At 59.8% G+C, this 20,534-nt stretch overlaps 1 protein-coding gene across 1 annotated transcript; it reads right to left on the bottom strand.

Moving 5' to 3' along the window:
* Positions 1-1,467: 1,467 nt before the first annotated feature.
* Positions 1,468-19,791, bottom strand: GPR179 (G protein-coupled receptor 179). Its single transcript, XM_056512229.1, has 18 exons — positions 18,950-19,791; positions 18,189-18,297; positions 17,313-17,415; positions 15,474-15,670; positions 14,863-14,931; positions 14,449-14,558; positions 12,644-12,882; positions 11,498-11,636; positions 10,311-10,416; positions 9,647-9,793; positions 7,116-9,399; positions 6,037-6,179; positions 5,710-5,805; positions 4,975-5,436; positions 3,616-4,098; positions 2,881-3,375; positions 2,344-2,679; positions 1,468-2,070 (listed from the first exon to the last, which is right to left on the bottom strand). Exons 1-18 carry the CDS (start codon positions 19,789-19,791, stop codon positions 1,597-1,599), a joined length of 6,834 nt encoding a protein of 2,277 aa, XP_056368204.1. The 3' UTR covers positions 1,468-1,596.
* Positions 19,792-20,534: the final 743 nt, after the last annotated feature.

Here is a 20,534-nt window from a genome sequence, read left to right as displayed (position 1 = left end):
TTTAATTTCACTTTTGGTTCCTCACAAAGGGCTGGGGCTGGTGGCAGAGCTCGTGCTCTGGCACCATCCTGTGGACACGGTGACATCTGCAGCTGTCCCTGCTTTTCCAGGATGCCTTGGTTGGGAAAACTTTTTTTTTTTTTTTTTTTTTTTTTCCCATTGTTGGGAATAAACCTGTGAGGCTCCTGCTCTGCTCAGCCAGTTCTCCTCACTCACAGAGCAAAATCCTCCCTGCTCACCCAAGAACAAACTCTTTTCTCCTCCTTGCCCTTCTTTTTCAACTCAGCCACTTGCAGAGCGTGGGAGAGTTCAGGGAATTTTTATTTCTTCCATGAGAGGGGTTTTGCAGAGCTGTAAAAAGAGGAGCTGTGGCTCCTTTTTGCTTCTCAGTGTTTCTTTTTTGGGAGGGCAGCACCTCCTTGTTGTGCTGTGCTGGGAGAGGAGCCAGCAGTGGAATCCCTGCCATGTCCTTTGGGAAGTCACAGGGGTGTCACAATCCCTCTGTTCCTGAAAAAATTCTTTTCCATGGAGCCTCTGCCTCGCTCTGGAGCAGAGTGTGGGAGCTCAGCTCCCTCTGTGGTCGTGTCTGGTGGAGCTCAGGGCAGGAGGGGATGGAATTCCTGAAAACCCAGAGGGAGGAGATGACTGGGATTGTTCAGGCTGGAAAAGGGGATTTTTGGGGTGACCTCATTGAGGATTCCAGTCCCTGATGGAGCTACAGGAAAAAATGGAGAGAGAAATGAAGGGACAGGACACAGGGAATGGGTTCCCAGTCCCATGGGGCAGGGATAGGTGGGATTTTGGGAAAGAATTCCTGGCTGTGAGGGTGAGGAGGGGCTGGGATGGATTTCCCAGAGAAGCTGTGGCTGCCCCTGGATCCCTGGAAGTGTCCAAGGCCAGGCTGGAGCACCCTGGACACTGGGATGTGTCCCTGGATGGGCTTTAAGGTCCCTTCCCTCCAAAGCTGGGGATCTGTGGGGTTCCCCAGCCCTGGCTCCGAATGAAAAGGAGGTTTTTGGGTGGAATGTGGCTTTTTTGGGAGAATGGCCTTTCCTTCAGTCAACCCCTCTCCAACCTGTGCCACTCAATTCCTCCAGTGCTGGATTTCCTCTCCAGCCCCTTCCCCACCTCACATTGAGCCTCTCCGAGCACACTCCAAGATAATTCCATTTATTTCCTGTATTTACACAAAATTACACAGCCAGGACCTTCAGAGCCCCCAAACCCAACACTGGGGCTGGGTGGGGGGGAGCAGCCTCCAGCTCCAGCTTTCCCCTCCCTGACAGGAGGGATGGATGGATGGATGGATGGACAGACAAAGGCATGGATTGGATGGATGGATGGACAGACAAAGGCATGGATGGATGGGTGGATGGATCCATGAAAGAATGGATGGGTAGATGGATGGATGAGTCCGTGGATGGATGGATGGATGGATCCATTGGTGGATGGATGGATCCATTGGTGGATGGATCCATGGATGGATAGATGAATCCATGGATGGATGGATGATTGGATCCATTGGTGGATGGATGGATCCATGGATGGATGATGGATGGATGGATCCATGGATGGAGCCTCTGGTGCTGGATCCCCTCACTCCCCACCCCCATCCTGGGGGCTGCCCCCAGCTCTGCCCTGCCCGGGGCAGCTCCCCGAGGGCTCTGTGCTCTCCTCCTCCCACGGACACACCTCAGAGCTTTTCCCCGTGTCCAAGCTGGGCTTGGCAGCTGCTGATGGAGCCTCTGCAGCTTCCCAGGGACAAACCTCAGCCAGGCCAGGGCTGGGGCTGGAGCTGCTGCCCAGCCCTGCGTGCTGGGTGCTGGGCTGGAGCCGGCACAGGGGCTTGTGCCCGGCCTCCCTGTGGGATCTGCCCCTGGATTGTTCCACAAGTGCTGGAGACACAGCGGGGGAAGCTCTGTGCGCTCCCTGTGCCTGGGAGATTTCCTCCTCTGACCCAAGGGGCTCTGCTGCTTCCCAGGGGCAAATTTCAGATTTCCTGCTCTCTCTGCTGCTGGATTTCATGGATGGCTCCTTTCCCACAGCACTTTTCAGGGACAGCTCCTCTGTGTCCAGGCTCTCCCAGGGACAGATGGACTCTCGGTCTCTGCTCCCTTTCTCCACAGCTTTGGATGATTCTCCTGCTGAGAGTTTCTCCTTACTTGGGCCAGTCTCTTTCACCAGCTGAGGTTCAGCCCCTTCCCAGGGACAGACCTCAGATTTATCACTGGATTCAACCTTCCAGGAACAGATCTCTGCCATTTCTGAGCTCTGAGATTTCCCTGAAGGAGATTTGGGAAGTTCTGAGCTCCCAGTCTGGGGTTTGGCTGGGGGCTGCTCCATGCCTGGGCTCTCCCAAGGACAGATCGATTCCCTCTCTCTGCTCCCCTTCTCCAGAGCTTTGGTGGCTTCTTTTCCTGCAAGTCTCTCCTTTCCTGGAGCTGTTCCTTTCTCCAGCTGAGGTTCAGCCACTTCCCAGGGACAGATCTCGGATTTATCACTGGATTTAGAGTCCTGGCTCTCCCAGGGACAGATCTCTGCCCTCAGGCTCTCTGAGCTCTGGGATTTCTCTGAAGATTCTTTGGGCAGTGCTGGGCTCCCAGTTTTGGGTTTATCCAGCGGCTGCTCCATGCCTGGGCTCTCCCAAGGACAGATCGATTCTCTCTCTCTGCTCCCCTTCTCCAGAACTATGGAGGCTTCTTTTCCTGGCAGTCTCTCCTTTCCTGGAGCTGTTCCTTTCTCCAGCTGAGGTTCAGTCATTTCCCAGGGACAGATTTCAGCTTTATCACTGGATTTAGAGTCCTGACTCTCCCAGGGACAGATCTCTGCCCTCAGGCTGTCTGAGCTCTGGGATTTCCCTGAAGGAGATTTGGGCAGTGCTGGGCTCCCAGTTTGGGGTCTGGCCAGGGGCTGCTCCATGTCTGGGCTCTCCCAAGGACAGATGGACACTCGGTCTCTGCTGTCCGGGGATCTGTCCGGGCTGGCCAGCGCTGCCTGGCGCGTGATGCGCTTGTCCCCCTTGGAGGGAGCTGCAGCCACTTCCCAGGGACAGATCTCGGCTTTATCACTGGATTTAGAGTCCTGACTCTCCCAGGGACAGATCTCTGCCCTCAGGCTCTCTGAGCTCTGGGATTTCCCTGAAGGAGATTTGGGCAGTGCTGTGCTCCCAGTTTGGGGTCTGGCTGGGCGCTTCTCTGTGTCTGGGCTCTCCCAAGAAGAGCTGGATTCCCTCTCTCTGCTCCCCTTCTCCAGAGCTTTGGAAGGTTGTTTTCGTGGGAATCTCTTCATTTCTGGAGTTGCTGTTTTTTCCAGCTGATGTGCAACCACATCCCAGAGAGGGATTTCAGCTTTTTCACTGGATTTAGATTCCTGACTCTCCCAAGGACAGATCTCTTCCCTCAGACTCTCTGTGTTCTGGGATTTTGCTGAAGGAGATTTGGGCAGTAGAGAGCTCCCAGTTCGGGGTCTGGCCAGGGGCTGCTCTGTGTCTCGGCTCTCCCAAGAACCAATTGATTCTCTCTGTCTGCTCCTCTTGTCCAGAGGTTTGGTCTCTTCTTTTCCTGAAAGTTTGCCCTTTCCAGATCCTGTTCCCTTCTCCAGCTGAGGTTCAGCCACCTCCCAGGGGCAGATTTCAGATTTATCACTGGATTTAACATCCTGGGACTCCCATGGACAGATCTCTTCCCTCAGACTCTCTGAGCTCTGGGATTTCCCTGAAGGAGATTTGGGCAGTGCTGGGCTCCCAGTTTGGGCTCTGGCCAGGGGCTGCTCCATGTCTGGGCTCTCCCAAGGACAGATGGACACTCGGTCTCTGCTGTCCGGGGATCTGTCCGGGCTGGCCAGCGCTGCCTGGCGCGTGATGCGCTTGTCCCCCTTGGAGGGAGCTGCAGCCACTTCCCAGGGACAGATCTCTGCTTTATCACTGGATTTAGAGTCCTGACTCTCCCAGGGACAGATCTCTGCCCTCAGGCTCTCTGAGCTCTGGGATTTCCCTGAAGGAGATTTGGGCAGTGCTGTGCTCCCAGTTTGGGGTCTGGCTGGGCGCTGCTCCGTGTCTGGGCTCTCCCAAGAAGAGCTGGATTCCCTCTCTCTGCTCCCCTTCTCCAGAGCTTTGGAAGGTTGTTTTCGTGGGAATCTCTTCATTTCTGGAGTTGCTGTTTTTTCCAGCTGATGTGCAACCACATCCCAGAGAGGGATTTCAGCTTTATCACTGGATTTGGAGTCCTGAGACTCCCAAGGACAGATCTCAGCTCTGTCACTGGATTTAATATCCTGGGACTCCCATGGACAGATCTCTTCCCTCAGGTTCTCTGAGCTCTGGGATTTTGCTGAAGGAGATTTGAGCAGTTCTGAGCTCCCAGTTTGGGGTTTTGCCAGAGGCTTCTCCATGTCTGGGCTCTCCCAAGGACAGATGGACACTTGGTCTCTGCTCCCCTTCTCCAGAACTATGGAGGCTTCTCTTGCTGGCAGTCTCTCCTTACCTGGAGCTGTTCCCTTCTCCAGCTGAGGTTCAGTCATTTCCCAGGGACAGATCTCAGCTTTATCACTGGATTTAGAGTCCTGACTCTCCCAGGGACAGATCTCTGCCCTCAGGCTCTCTGAGCTCTGGGATTTCCCTGAAGGAGATTTGGGCAGTGCTGGGCTCCCAGTTTGGGGTCTGGCCGGGCGCTTCTCTGTGTCTGGGCTCTCCCAAGAAGAGCTGGATTCCCTCTCTCTGCTCCCCTTCTCCAGAGCTTTGGAAGGTTGTTTTCGTGGCTGTCTCTTCATTTCTGGGGTTGCTGTTTTTTCCAGCTGATGTGCAACCACGTCCCAGAGAGGGATTTCAGCTTTTTCACTGGATTTGGAGTCCTGAGACTCCCAGGGGCAGATTTCAGATTTATCACTGGATTTAATATCCTGGGACTCCCATGGACAGATCTCTTCCCTCAGGCTCTCTGAGCTCTGGGATTTTGCTGAAGGAGATTTGGGCAGTGCTGGGCTCCCAGTTTGGGCTCTGGCCAGGAGCTGCTCCGTGTCTGGGCTCTCCCAAGGACAGATGGACACTCGGTCTCTGCTGTCCGGGGATCTGTCCGGGCTGGCCAGCGCTGCCTGGCGCGTGTTGCGCTTGTCCCCCTTGGAGGGAGCTGCAGCCACTTCCCAGGGACAGATCTCGGCTTTATCACTGGATTTAGAGTCCTGGCTCTCCCAGGGACAGATCTCTGCCCTCAGGCTCTCTGAGCTCTGGGATTTCCCTGAAGGAGATTTGGGCAGTGCTGGGCTCCCAGTTTTGGGTTTATCCAGCGGCTGCTCTGTGTCTGTGCTCTCCCAAGGACAGATCGATTCTCTCTCTCTGCTCCCCTTCTCCAGAACTATGGAGGCTTCTTTTCCTGCAAGTCTCTCCTTTCCTGGAGCTGTTTCTTTCTCCAGCTGAGGTTCAGTCATTTCCCAGGGACAGATCTCGGCTTTATCACTGGATTTAGAGTCCTGACCCTCCCAGGGACAGATCTCTGCCCTCAGGCTCTCTGAGCTCTGGGATTTCCCTGTAGGAGATTTGGGCAGTGCTGGACTCCCAATTTTGGGTCTGTCCGGGCACTTCTCTGTGTCTGGGCTCTCCCAAGAAGAGCTGGATTCCCTCTCTCTGCTCCCCTTCTCCAGAGCTTTGGAAGGTTGTTTTCGTGGCTGTCTCTTCATTTCTGGCGTTGCTGTTTTTTCCAGCTGATGTGCAACCACATCCCAGAGAGGTATTTCAGCTTTATCACTGGATTTGGAGTCCTGAGACTCCCAGGGGCAGATTTCAGATTTATCACTGGATTTAATATCCTGACTCTCCCATGGACAGATCTCTTCCCTCAGACTCTCTGAGCTCTGGGATTTTGCTGAAGGAGATTTGGGCAGTTCTGGGCTCCCAGTTTGAGCTCTGGCCAGGGGCTGCTCCGTGTCTGGGCTCTCCCAAGGACAGATGGACACTCGGTCTCTGCTGTCCGGGGATCTGTCCGGGCTGGCCAGCGCTGCCTGGCGCGTGATGCGCTTGTCCCCCTTGGAGGGAGCTGCAGCCACTTCCCAGGGACAGATCTCTGCTTTATCACTGGATTTAGAGTCCTGACTCTCCCAGGGACAGATCTCTGCCCTCAGGCTCTCTGAGCTCTGGGATTTCCCTGAAGGAGATTTGGGCAGTGCTGGGCTCCCAGTTTGGGGTCTGGCTGGGCGCTTCTCTGTGTCTGAGCTCTCCCAAGAAGAGCTGGATTCCCTCTCTCTGCTCCCCTTCTCCAGAGCTTTGGAAGGTTGTTTTCGTGGGAATCTCTTCATTTCTGGAGTTGCTGTTTTTTCCAGCTGATATGCAACCACGTCCCAGAGAGGGATTTCAGCTTTTTCACTGGATTTGGAGTCCTGAGACTCCCAAGGACAGATCTCAGCTCTGTCACTGGATTTAATATCCTGGGTCTCCCATGGACAGATCTCTTCCCTCAGGCTCTCTGAGCTCTGGGATTTTGCTGAAGGAGATTTGAGCAGTTTTGAGCTCCCAGTTTGGGATTCAGACAGAGGCTGCTCCGTGTCTGGGCTCTCCCAAGGACAGATCGATTCTCTCTCTCTGCTCCCCTTCTCCAGAACTATGGAGGCTTCTCTTGCTGGCAGTCTCTCCTTAACTGAAGCTGTTCCTTTCTCCAGCTGAGGTTCAATCACTTCCCAGGGACAGATCTCACATTTATCACTGGATTTAATATCCTGAGACTCCCATGGACAGATCTCTTCCCTCAGGCTCTCTGAGCTCTGGGATTTCCCTGAAGGAGATTTGGGTAGTTCTGAGCTCTCAGTTTGGATTTTGGCCGTGGGCTGCTCCATGTCCTTGCTCTCCCAAGGACAGATCGATTCCCTCTCTTTGCTCCCCTTCTCCAGAGCTTTGGAGGCTTCTTTTCCTGGCTGTTTCTCCTTACCTGGGGCTGTTCCTTTCTCCAGCTGAGGTTCAGTCACTTCCCAGGGACAGATTGCAGCTTTATCACTGGGTTTAAGTTCCTGAGACTCCCAGGGACAGATTGCAGCTTTATCATTGGATTTGGAGTCCTGCGATTCCCAAGGACAGATCTCTGCCCTCTCCGAGCTCTGGGATTTCCCTGAGGAAGATTCGGGCAGAGTTTTGCCTGGGGGCTGCTTTCCTTTTTCTGATGCTCTGGATCGCACTTTTTCTTCCCCTTTGGAAGAGCCTCCCGTGTCCTGCTTCAATCTGTGCCTCCCCGACGGAACTTCAGTCTCTTCCCAGGGGCAGATCTCTGTTTTTGGGCACAACTCATCCTCCACCTCCCAGGGACAGATGTTGGCCTTTTTGCTCTCCTTGGTTCCAGCCCGCTGGGATGAGGTTTTGGGCAGAGCTGGGGGTTTTCCTGCGATCCCCATCCCAGGCTGCTCCACACTTCCAGATTTGGGAGCTGCCTGCCCCTCCTGCTCCGGCCGAGCCCCCTCTGTGTCCCAGGGGCAGATTTCTGCTCGGACACTCCTTCCCTGTTCCCACGGGCACACCTCAGCCCTCCTCCCCTCTACGTGATCCCCGGCCACTCTCGGCAGCTCTGCTGGTTTTTCCACCCCCTCAGAGCGCTGAGAATCCCCCTCGCTACCGCCCTTCCCAGGAAAAATTCCTGCTTTGGAGCTGGAATCTCCCGCAGGACTGAGCTCTCCCTGCGCACTCCAGCTGCTCCCGGGGCCCCGCTCGGGCTCGGGCTGGCTGCTCCCCTTTTCCAGCGCCTTGTCCGGGCTCTCGGGGATCCCGCCATCCTCCCGGGCAGCGATCGCCTCCTGGCGCAGCAAGGCTCCCCTTCCAGCCGGAATTCCGGGCGGACCAACGCTGCTCGGGGTGGGTTTTGCGGGCGGCTGCTCCTCCTCCGTCCTTCCAGCCCCCTCGAGCTGTTCCAGTGTCCCTTCCTCCTCTGTGACTTCAGGAATGTCCTCCCCCAGATCCTCGTCCCCTTCCCGTGGCTGTGCCACCTCCGCGCTGGCTGGTGGCTCCAGAGCGTCCCCTGGGGCAGCGCTGGGCTCTTCTGCCGCTTTGTCGCCATCGCCTGTCCCCGGGGCCAGGCTGTCCCACTGTCCTGTCCCGCTGTCCCCCCAGTCCGCGGCTTCCCCGGGGACGGCGGCGTTGTTGTTGTGCTGGAGGGCGAGGCTCTGCCCGCTCCTCTCGGGGCTTTTGGCAGCGGCGTCCGGGCTGAACCCCCCGAGGGACACGGCCGAGATCTCTGCCAGCCCGGGCTTCTCCCTCCTGCTGCTCCCCCTTTTTCTGAGGCTCCCCTCGCTTTTCGCTTTCAGGATGCTCTTCCCCTTGGAGCGGTTCAGGGCTTTGATGGCGAGTCCCAGGCTCCGGAAACGCTTCTGGGAGGGCGGCTTGGTGCCGGGGCTGGTGGCCGCTGTGTCACCAGCGGTCTCTGACTCTGCTGCCTCGGCTGCCTCGGCCGCTTTTTGTTTCCTGCTCAGGATCTCTTCCTGCACCAGCTCCCAGGGACAGACGTGAGCCGAGCTGGCGCTCGGGGTCACCAACCTGCCTTTCCCTGCCGGGGGGGAGGCGCGCTCCGGCTCGTCCCCTGCTGTCCCCTCCGCGTCTCCCGCCTCTGCCGGGGCACCCGGGGGTGGCTCCGGGCCGTCCCCGAGCGTCCCCGAGCGCTGCAGGCTCTGGTAGCGAACGGGGGGCGGAGGGGGAGTTTTCTTCACCGTCACCCTCACCCTCCTGGGCGGGTGCGCGCTGTCAACGCTGACGCTCTTGACGGGCCCGTAGGTGACATGTTTGTGCCCCTTGGCATCTCCCAGCGGGGCCACGTCCTCCTGGGATCCCTTGTCGCTCCGCGGTGTCGCCGTGTCGCTGGGGACCCTCGCGGCGGGCGCGGAGCGGTGGCGGCTGCCGCGCCACTCGTCCCTGCGGGCGGCCAGCAGCGCCGCGTCCCGCGCCCCGCTGACAACGCTGTGCGACTTCTGCAAGGGCGGGGCGCGGCCCGGGGGTCGCCGCCAGTGCCCCGCCAGGTTTTGGGCGCTGGCCGATTTGCAGAGCAGCGGGGCGGCATCCAGCGAGTCGCTGTCGGATTGCTCCAGCTCCAGCGCGGCCTCCGGAGGAGCCTCCCCGGGCGGGCTGGGGGTGCGCGGCTCCCGCGGGGGTCCCTCGGAGCTGCGGGATTTGCGCAGCGCTGAGGAGCGGCGCCGGGAGCTCTCATCCCGCATCCTCAGGCTGCTCCCGCCGCCATCCACCAGCCGCTTGGCCGAGGAGCTGCGGCGGGACGCGCTCCCCGGGCGATCCCCGCTCTCGGCCGGCTCGGCTCCGCCGCGGCGCAGGATGGAGCGGGCGAGGCTGCGGCGGGAGCTGCGCTTCTTGCCCAGGTGCGGGTTGTTGCTCGCCATCCGCCACGTCTTGTGCACCTCCAGCTGCCGGTAAAGCTTCTTCAGCTCCTCCTGCGCCGCGGGCGGGGGGGGACGCGGCAGAGAAAAGGGAGAGAGGAGAGCGCCTACAGCGGGGGCTGCGGCCGGCTTGTCCCCATGTCCCCAAACCCCTCCGCGCTGCCCAGAGGAGCCCTCCCGGGTGGGGTCACCCTGCACCCCCTCCTCCCCTCCCTCTGCTTTGCATCAGGAAAAGATTGCGAAAGGCACCTCTTACTCTGCACAGCTAGCGTCAAAAGAAGGTCCTGAGTGTGCCACCCACCCGAATGTCATCGGGGTCGAGACTGTGCTCGCTCCAGGCGGACGCGATGCTGCTGTTCATGCAGGAGCCCGAGCGCCGCATGTCCAGCTCGTCCTCGTACACCTCGGCCGTGATCTCCTCCCGCAGCGGCGAGCCCGTGTGCAGGAACTGCGCGGGGACACGGGGGAGTCACTCGGGGGCTCCTGTCCCAGCTCCCCCGGCCTCTGGGGTGAGTGTTAGTGATGGAATCACGGAATTGCTGAGGCTGGAAAAGCTCTCCGAGGGCAGCGAGTCCAGCTGTGCGCCCAGTGCTGACAAAGCCACCACTAAAACGTGTCCCCAAGTGCCACAACCACGTTCTCCAGCACTTCCAGGGATGGGGACTCCACTTGTTCCAACTCCTGATCGCCCTTTCCATGAGAAATTTCCCCAATATCCAACCCAAACCTCTCCTGGCTCAGCCTGAGGCTGTTCCTTCTCCTCCTGTCCTCGTTCCCTGGGAGCAGAGCCTGACCTGGGAGCAGATCCTGACCCTCCCCAGCTTCCCCCTCCTGCCAGCGAGTTGTGCAGAGCCACAAGGATCTCCCTGAGCCTCCTTTTCTCCTGGCTGAGCCCCTTTCCCAGCTCCCTCAGCCTCTCCTGGCGCTCCAGCCCCTTCCCCAGCTCCGTTCCTTCCCGGGAATACCTTGGGAATGAAGAGCAGCGCCAGGGTCATGGTGATGGTGCCGTGGGTGTGAGCGAAGAAGAGCAGCAGAGTCCAGTCCGGATGCAGCGAGGGGACAATCAGGAACCTGGAAAGGATCAAGAGGGCAGTGCCAGGTCCCACTGCAGCCCCCTCCCCACCTCCAGACCCCACAGCCCCCCCTGCCTGGGCACCCAAACCCCTTTTCCTTTGGAGATCCTGAACACCCAAACCCCTTTTCCTTTGCAGATCCTGAACACCCAAACCCCTTTTCCTTTGCAGATCCCGAACACCCAAACCCCTTTTCCTTTAGAGATCCCGAACACCCAAACCCCTTTTCCTTTAGAGATCCCGAACACCCAAACTCCTTTTCCTTTGGAGATCCTGAACACCCAAACCCCTTTTCCTTTAGAGATCCTGAACACCCAAACTCCTTTTCCTTTGGAGATCCTGAACACCCAAACCCCTTTTCCTTTGCAGATCCTGAACACCCAAACCCCTTTTCCTTTGCAGATCCCGAGCACTCAAACCCCTTTTCCTTTAGAGATCCCGAACACCCAAACCCCTTTTCCTTTAGAGATCCTGAACACCCAAACTCCTTTTCCTTTGGACATCCTGAACACCCAAATCCCTTTTCCTTTAGAGATCCTGAACACCCAACCCCCTTTTTCTTTAGAGATCCCGAGCACCCAAACCCCTTTTCCTTTAGAGATCCTGAACACCCAAACCCCTTTTCCTTTGGAGATCCTGAACACCCAAACCCCTTTTCCTTTGGAGATCCTGAACACCCAAACCCCTTTTCCTTTGGACATCCTGAACACCCAAACCCCTTTTCCTTTAGAGATCCTGAACACCCAAACCCCTTTTCCTTTGCAGATCCTGAACACCCAAACCCCTTTTCCTTTAGAGATCCTGAACACCCGAACCCCTTTTCCTTTGGACATCCTGAACACCCAAACTCCTTTTCTTTTAGAGGTCCTGAACACCCAAACCCCTTTTCCTTTGCAGATCCTGAACACCCGAACCCCTTTTCCTTTGGACATCCTGAACACCCAAACCCCTTTTCCTTTAGAGGTCCCGAACACCCAAACCCCTTTTCCTTTGCAGATCCTGAACACCCAGACCCTTCCCACCTCGGGATAGCTGCTGACCATCCCCAGGGGTGGGAAAACTTTGATTTCCAGACCTACCTGACCACGTGGAAGGCAGCAGAGACCATGAGCTCGTTGTGGAGGGCGATGCCCATGTAGCGGGGCTCGTGGAACGCCGAGGGCACGGCGCGCGTGGCGTAGCACAGGAAGCTGCCCCACAGCAGGAACAGCACCTCGGCTGTGGGGCACAGAGGGGACACCCTGAGCAGCCACACCCAGCCCCGGCAGATTTTGGGGGGGCTCGGCTGCTGCTCACCACCCTCAGCCCAGGTCTGGAGCATCCCCAAGTTTGGGATTCAACATCTGCTCCAGGAGATGCTCAGGGGGAGGGTGGGAGGCAGCTGGGGCTCCCAAATCTTCCTTGGAACCAGGAGGATTAAAGGGACAAGGGAATGAAAGCCCCACGTTTATGGGATTGGGGTCCTGGAGCTGTGGGCATCTCCAGGTCCTTGCAGCCCCCAGGTGGATTAAAGAGACAAAGGAATGAAAATCCCACAATTATGAATGAAAGTCCCAGAATTATGGGATTGGGTTCTGGGGCTGTGGGGATCCCGGGTCCTTGCAGCTTACAGGAGGATTGAAAGGACAAGGGAATGAAATCCCCACATTTATGGGATGGGGTACACAGGCTGCGGAACCCCCACGTCCTTGCAGCTTCCAAGAGGATTGAACAAAGGAATGAAAGATCCACAATTTATGGGATGGGGTCCTGGGGCTGTGGGGATCTCCAGGTCCTTGGAACCTCCAGGAGGATTAAATGGACAAAGGAATAAAAGCTCCACAATGATGGGATGGGATGGGATGGGATGGGATGGGATGGGATGGGATGGGATGGGATGGGATGGGATGGGATGGGATGGGATGGGAGACCCACAGATCCTTGCAGTTTTCAGGAAGATTAAAAGGATAAGAGAATGAAAGTCCCACATTTATGGGATGGGGTCTCAGGGCTGTGGAACCCTCAGATTCTTGCCGTTTCCAGGCAGATCAAACAATGGAATGAAAACCTCACATTTATGGGATGGGATGGGATGGGATGGGATGGGATGGGATGGGATGGGATGGGATGGGATGGGATGGGATGGGATGGGAGACCCGTAAATCCTTGTGGCTTTCAGGAAGACTGAAAGGATAAGAGGATGAACTCCCCACAGTGATGGGATGGGGTCCCGGGGCCGGTCTCACCGATGACCATCATGTAATCCCAGCAGTCGTGGCCGCAGATGGAGAAGTGGAGGCCGCGGTTGGTCTGGGCTCGGATGACCAGCGGGATGTTCTTGTGGGCGTTCTCCAGCATGCCGATGGTCCAGGCTGCCAGGAACCAGAGCACCAGCAGCAGGATGGGCGCCAGCATGCGCAGCACCCGCCCGCTCGACACGTAGGGAGCGCGCTGGGCCGTGCGGGACAGGAACACCTTCAGCACCCTGCGGGGGGATGGGTGAGAGCCAGCCCGGCCTGAGAGCCCATCCCATCCCATTATCCCATCCTGTCCCATCCCCCCATCCCATCCCATCCCATCCCATCCCATCCCATCCCATCCCATCCCATCCCATCCCATCCCATCCCATCCCATCCCATCCCAAAATCCCATCCCATCCCATTATCCCATCCTGTCCCATCCCATCCCGTCCCATTATCCCATCCTGTCCCATCCCATCCCATCCCATCCCATCCCATCCCATCCCATCCCATCCCATCCCATCCCATCCCATCCCATCCCATCCCATCCCATCCCATCCCATCCTTTCCCAGTGAGACCCCAATCTATCCTGAGACCCCAGCCCATCCTACTGAAACCCTAACCCATCCTGAGACCCCAGCCCATCCTGAGATCCCATCCCAGGAGACCCCACCCCAGTGAGACCCAGCCCATCCCAGTGAGATCCCATTCCAGGAGACCCCAACCTGTCCCAGTGAGACCCCAGCCCATCCTGACACCCCATTGCAGTGAGACCCCAACTCATCCCTGGAGACACCAACCCTTCCTGAGACCCCAACCCATCCCAGTGAGACCCCGACCCATCCTGAGATCCCATCCCAGGAGACTCCAGCCAATCCCAGGAGACCCCATCCCAGGAGACCCCAACCCATCCTGAGATCCCATCCCAGGAGACCCCATCCCAGGAGACCCCAACCCATCCTGAGACCCCATTCTAGTGAGACACCAACCCATCCCAGTGAGACCCCGACCCATCCTGAGACCCCATTCTAGTGAGACCACAACCCATCCCAGTGAGACCCAGCCGATCCCAGTGAGATCTCATTCCAGTGAGACCCCAGCCCATCCCAGTATGGGGGTTCCAAGCCCCCAGCCTCCCACTGCAGGCATCCCGAGCACCCCTCCCTATGGGATCCTGAGCCCCCAGCCTGTCCCAGTGCAGGAATCCTGAACCCCCAACCCTTCCCACTGTGGGTGCCTTAGCACCCAAACCCTTCCTGCTGTGGGGGTCCTGAGCCCCAAATCCTCCCCACTCTGGAGGTCCTGAGCCCCAAACCCTCCCCACTGTGGGGGTCCTGAGCCCCAAATCCTCCCCACTCTGGAGGTCCTGAGCCCCAAACCCTCCCCTATGTGGGTGTCCCGAGCCCCCAGACCTCCCCAATCCCACCATGGGTGTCCTCAGCACCCAAACCCTCCCCACTCTGGGGGTCCCGAGCCTCAAGCCCTCCCCACTATGGGGGTCCTGAGCCCCAAGCCCTCCCCACTATGGGGGTCTTGAGCCCCAAACCCTTCCCACTCTGGGGGTCCCGAGCCCCAAACCTTCCTCACTCTGGGGGTCCCGAGCCCCAAACCCTCCCCACTCTGGGCATCCCAATCCCCCAGACCTCCCTAATCCCACCATGAGTGTCCTCAGCATCCAAACCCTCCCCACTCTGGGGGTCCCGAGCCCCAAACCGCCCCACTCTGGGACTCCTGAGCTCCAAACCCTCCCCACCCTGGGGATCCTGAGCCCTCCCTGGGGGTCCCGAGCCCCCAGCCCAACCCCAGCTACCTGTAGAGCTTGAGGGTGATGGTGCCGTAGACGATGGCGAAGCCGAGCATCCGCACCCAGCGCAGCACGATGCAGCGGAAGATGCTGGGCTTGAAGTACAGGATGAACACCTGGAGCGGTGGGAGGGGGGAATTGCAGGCTGGATCCCCCTCAGCCACCACCTGGATTTCAGGCCACCCTCCCCCGTGACCCTGCAGCACCCGCGGGAGGGGAGGGGGGATTTGGGCAGGGATTAATGCCCGCAGCCAGCGGCAGAAAAGGGATTTGGTTTTCTGAGAAGGTTTATACGGCAGCCCCCACGGACCCGTGCCAGCAAAATTAACAATTAGGTGGAGCCGTGCCCTGCTTGGGGCAGCTCCACCCCGAAAACGCCATCCTGGAGCTTTCCATCTCTGGGAACAGCTGGGTACTCACGGGGAAGTAGAGGAGGAGCGAGCCGAAGAGGATGGTCTCCAGCAGGATGATTCCTGATGTCCTGATCCTCTGCAGGGAGGGAAGGGAGAGGGGACAGTCAGGGGGACCCCTAGATTGCAGTTTTGGGGTGCCAGTGTGTGGATGATACAACTGCCCCTGGGATCTCACACCCTGAGACAACGAAACTTTTCATGAGAAATGTTCCCCCCCTACCAAAACCCCTGTTATCATTTGGGATTTCTATTGGTCTTTAACTCTACTAGATGATTGGTCTTTTCTCACCTAAAATCTTAAAGAAATTGGATAGTTCTCAACTTATAATTTTACTGGTTAGAATTTCAATCTATAAAGACCCCTTGCTGTGCTATGTATCCGGATTTTGCTGGTAGAACCCTTCATAGAAATAAAGCTACTTTTGAAACCTCTACATCAACTCCCAAAATCTCATTCCTGGCTAGCTGAGAAGCTGAATTCTGCCTCGGGGGGCTCTCAGAGCTATCCAAACCCCGAAATTAGAACCACCCTAACCCAGGCAGTTACACCAGTGGAGCGGGGGGACACGGGGGGACACGGGGGGACACGGGGGACACGGGGACACGGGGACACCTTGCCTTGCTGCGTCGGAAGTGGTAGGACACGAGCATGCTGAGGAAGATGGCGAGCATGCAGCAGGCCTGGCACGACAGCACCGCTGCCCGCAGCACCGGGTCCTCCTGGATCAGGCAGGGAGTGTCGTCCTGGCAGGTGGCACAGCCCGGGCGGCACGGGCGGCACCGCAGCCGGGAGCCCCCGTCCGAGCCCGGCACACCTGGGGCAGAGAGAGGGGCGGTGGGGATGGGGTGGGGGGGTCAGAGCATTCCAGGTGGGATCGGAACATCCTGGGTGGGATCAGAACATCCTGGGTGGTATCAGAACATCCTGGGTGGGATCAGAACATCCGGGTGGGATCAGAGCATTCCAGGGGGATCAGAACATCCTGGGTGGGATCAGAGCATTCCAGGTGGGATCAGAACATCCCGGGTGGGATCAGAACATTCCAGGTGGGATCAGAACATCCTGGGTGGGATCATGGTGTTGGGGGGGGAATCAGAGCATCCCAGGAGGGATCAGAACATTCCAGGTGGGATCAGAACATCCCAGGAGGGATCAGAACATTCCAGGTGGGATCAGAACATCCTGGGTGGGATCAGAACATTCCAGGTGGGATCAGAACATCCCGGGTGGGATCAGAACATTCCAGGTGGGATCAGAACATCCCGGGTGGGATCAGAGCATCCAGGTGGGATCAGAATATCTTGGGTGGGATCGGAACATCCTGCGTGGGATCAAAATATTCCAGGTGGGATTACAACATCTGGGGTGGGATCAGAGCACTCAGGTGGGATCAGAACATCCTGGCTGGATCAGAACATTCCAGGTGAGATCACAGCACTCAGGTGGGATCAGAACATTCCAGGTGGGATCAGAATGTCCAGGTGGGATCAGAACACCTTGGGTGGGATCAGCACATTCCATGAAGGATCAGAACATCCCAGGAGGGATCATGGCATTGGGGTGGGATCAGCACATCCCAGGAGGGATCAGCACACCCAGGTGGGATTGTGGCATTGGAGTGAGAACATCCCAGGTGGGATCAGAACATCTTGTGTGGGATCAGACCATCCCAGGTGGGATCAGAACATCCTGGTGGGATCAGAACATCCTGGTGGGATCAGAACATTCCAGGTGGGATCAGAATGTCCAGGTGGGATCAGAACACCTTGGGTGGGATCAGCACATTCCATGAAGGATCAGCACATCCCAGGAGGGATCAGCACACCCAGGTGGGATTGTGGCATTGGAGTGAGAACATCCCAGGTGGGATCAGAACATCTTGTGTGGGATCAGACCATCCCAGGTGGGATCAGAACATCCTGGTGGGATCAGAACATCCCAGGAGGGATCAGAACATCCCAGGTGGGATCAGAACATCCTGGTGGGATCAGCACAGCCCAGGTGAGATCACAGCACTCAGGTAGGATCAGAACATCCCAGGAGGGATCACGGTATTGGGGTGGGATCAGAACATCCAAGTGGGATCAGAACATCCTGAATGGGATCAGAGCGTCCCAGGAAGGATCAGCACATCCTGGGTGGGACCAGAGCATCCCAAGTGGGATGGGCACACTCAGGTGGGATCAGAACATCCCAGGAAGTATCAGAACATCCAAGTGGGATCAGGACATCTCAGGAGGGATCAGCAGATCCCGGGAGGGATCAGCACACCCAGGTGGGATCAGCACACCCAGCTGGGATCACGGCATTGGGGTGGGATCAGCACACCCAGGAGGGATCAGCACATCCCAGGGCTTGGTGCTCCCACACCAGGGCACGTGCTCTGTGTCCCCAAATCCCCCCAGCCCTGTCCCCCCTGCCGTGTCCGTGTGCCGCTGGGGACAGCAGGGACCCACCTGCCCAGGCACCGCTGGCCACTCCGCCGGCCCCGTAAAAACCCGGCTTGCACCTGCACAGGTACCTCCCGAGCACGAAGCTGCGGCTCTCCTGGGGGACACACTGAAGGAGACACCCTGAGACACATCCCCCACCCCCTGTGTCCCCAAATCCCCAAACCCCCCCTCCCCAGGGGCTCCAGCATCCCCCAGCTCACGGCTACCTGACCCCACACCATCCTCCCCCAGGGCCGCGAGGAATCAGTGGTTAAACATTTCAGAATTAAAACCCAAAGCTTGGCCCCAAATCCCTCCCTAAAACCTAAATGGACACCTAATGCAGCCGAGCGCCCTAATCCTGCCCAGCCGTGACGGCAGCCTCGGGCCGGGCACCGCTCCCTAATCCCCCGCGGCCGCCTCCTGCCCCGAGCGGCCGCGCTGGCGGCTCCGCTCCCATTGTTGTTTTCTGGAGGGATGCCCGGCTCACAGCCCGGCCCCTCTGGATGGAAAAACGAGCTGGCGACGCCTTTCCCTCTTGGGGGCAGCTCTGGATGGGATCCCCCGCAAAGCTGGGGTGCTGCGGGGTTCGCCCTCCCTGGTTGTGCCGAGCCCTGAGACGCTCGGGCTCGGGGCTGGGCGCTGCTGGAAGGGTCGGGGTGATGCTGCCAAGCCCCGTCCGCACCGCGCCCGCCGTGCCCGGGCAGAGAGCAGCCGGGTCACACGGCGCTGGGGAGGGAAGATTTGCACAATAAACCGCTCGGCGCGGTGCGAGAGCAGCTGAGCGAAGCAGATGGATCGCCCGGCAGAGAGGATAAAGCTCAGGCCGGAGGGAGGGACGCGGGGCACGGGGTTGGGTGCGGGGTACCCCGGTTCTGCTCCCGGTGCCGGTGTTGGTACCTGGGTGCTGTTGAGGTCACAGCGATGCGTGTCCGAGAACCAGCCCGGCCCGCTGGAGCACTGGTCGATGGCCACGTCCCGCAGCTCCACGTCCACCCGCACGACCCCCCTGTGACCACCAGGGATGGGGTCAGGGCTCAGGGGGTGGCGTGGGGCATCCTGTGCCCACCCCGAGCCCCCCACCCAGGGCGGCCGAGCCCCAGCGCTGCCTCTGGGCCAGCACGGGCCAGGGGGGCGATGACAGCGGCCAGCGGTGTCCCCAGACCCCCGGACAGCGGCGTTGTCCCTCGGAGCCGTGTCTGGAGGTGCTGGGGACGGGGCAGCAGCTCCTGGGTGTGAATTCTGCACCTCAAGAAGGATTTTAACTCGACCGATCGGGAAATGGGGGCTGCTGGGGTGGCCCCCATGGGACCAACGCTCTTCCCTGGGTTCTTCGAAGGGGACACGGGTGTCCCCTCGGAAATGGGGCCGTGTCCGCGCTCTGGGACTGATCCCGGCTGAACCCTTTTCTCTGTGGGGTGCAGGAAGGAGCCCCCCTCTCCAATCCCGAGGACACCCGCAGCTCCCAGGAGGGGTCCCAGCCCGGCTTAGCAGTGACAGGGGGGTGGCAGCACAGGGGACACCGAGGGGACACAGGGGGATGTATAAAAACCGCTTCAGGTGCAGGCACACGCAGAGGGACACGCTGGGGACACCCTGGGTGGGTGACACATCCACCTGCACCCCCAGCACGCACACTGGGCACCCCCCAAACCCCTTACTTGAACTCGGGGCTGAGGTCCGGCTTGAGCCCGTAGAAGGCGGAGGAGAGCGTGACCACCCAGGTGGGCAGGAACTGGCCCTCGCGGCACTCCAGGAACGGCGGGGACCAGCGCACGTGGCCCGGGTCCCCCACGTAGCTGTCGCCCCGCTGCCACTTGGGGGTCTCCAGGCTGCGCAGGTCATTGCTGAGCACCCGCTTGCGGAGCGCCGGGACGCGCTGCGCCTTGAGCGCGTTGAACCACTCGTTGTCCCAGCTCAGGTTGCCCAGGCTGGGAGCGGCGCTGGAAACGTCCTGCAGCAGGATCTGCCCGTCCCCTTTGGTGGCCTGCAGCATCAGCCGGGGCTTGGGGGCCAGCGGGTGCGCGTCCAGGGCCAGCACCGCCCTGCGCACCCACGGGTGCCCCTCGGCCAGGCTGCGCACCAGCGCCTGGTACCACTCCACGTCCTCGGCCACGCTGGCCTCGCGGATGTCGTTGGTCTGGAAGAGCATGTTGAGGAAGTTGGCCGAGTGCGCCAGAGCCTCGGGGGCGGCTCGCAGGGCTGCCCGCAGAGCCGGGGGGGGCCCGGGCCCGGGAGCCCCCGCCGGAACGGCCCCGCTGCAGTTGGCCCGGGCCAGGCGCTCGGCATCGCCCGTGCGCAGGAACGCCAGAGCCGCCGCCGAGCCCTCGCTGTCCCCCGGCGCTCCCGGCTCCGGGGTGGGCGCCCACGAGGATGAAGGGGCCGGCGACCATCCCGCCGGCCTCGGGGGTCTCTCCTGCGGCCGCTGCCCCGCCGTCAGCACGGCCACCTGCACCAGCACCGCCTGGAAGCCGCAGAGCAGCGGCCACGGCCACGGCCCCATGGCTGGGGCTCAGCGGAGCCCCCCGGCCCCCGGCGGCCCCTCCGGCCGGCCCGGGGGGCTCATGGCGGGCAGGGAGCTGCCCGGAGCCGGCCCCGCGCTCTGCCGCCCGTTCTTCTCCCTCGGCGATGCCGGAGCAGACGTCACCGGCTCCAAACCGTGTTCAGCGGCTGGCGCTGCCCGGAGCCCCCCCGTCCCCGCTCGCCCCCGCCGCTCCAGCTCGGGCGGCAGCGCTGCCCGGAGCCCCCCAGTCTGAGCCCCGTGGGGACCCCGCTCCGAGCCCCTCGGGGACCCCGCTCCGAGCCCCTCGGGCTGCCCGTGATGTAAGCGCATCCTGATGGGAAGCCATGGCAACGGGGACGGGAATTTTCCTGCCCGTATCCCCCTCCCCGCGGCTCCTCGGCAGCCGGAGGGGGGACACAGGGCACCCGCGGGGTCCCCATATCGTGGGGAGGGGTCGCGGGATCCAATCCCGCAGTGCACGACCCCCCATCGGGCTGTGGGGTGGGAATGGGGGATGGCATCTTCGCGGGGTGTCCCTGTGGGGCTGGGGGTGGTGGGTGCGGGCAAGAGCAGGATCTGAAGCCCCTAATTTTAACCCGAGCCCACCCCCCAAGTGTGATGTCCCGCGCGGCAGAGCCGGGGTGCAGAGGGGAAACTGAGGCACGGGAGGATGCTCCGTTTCCCTGCTCCAGCCTCAAGCAACGCTGACTTTCCCCAGCCCCAGCCCGCGGGGAGGGGTGGGC

This window comes from Oenanthe melanoleuca, chromosome 27 (genome assembly GCF_029582105.1).
Source record: "Oenanthe melanoleuca isolate GR-GAL-2019-014 chromosome 27, OMel1.0, whole genome shotgun sequence".
Lineage (NCBI taxonomy): Eukaryota > Metazoa > Chordata > Aves > Passeriformes > Muscicapidae > Oenanthe > Oenanthe melanoleuca.
Note: the sequence above shows the minus strand (reverse complement) of the source record. Positions and strands in the feature narration are given on the sequence as shown.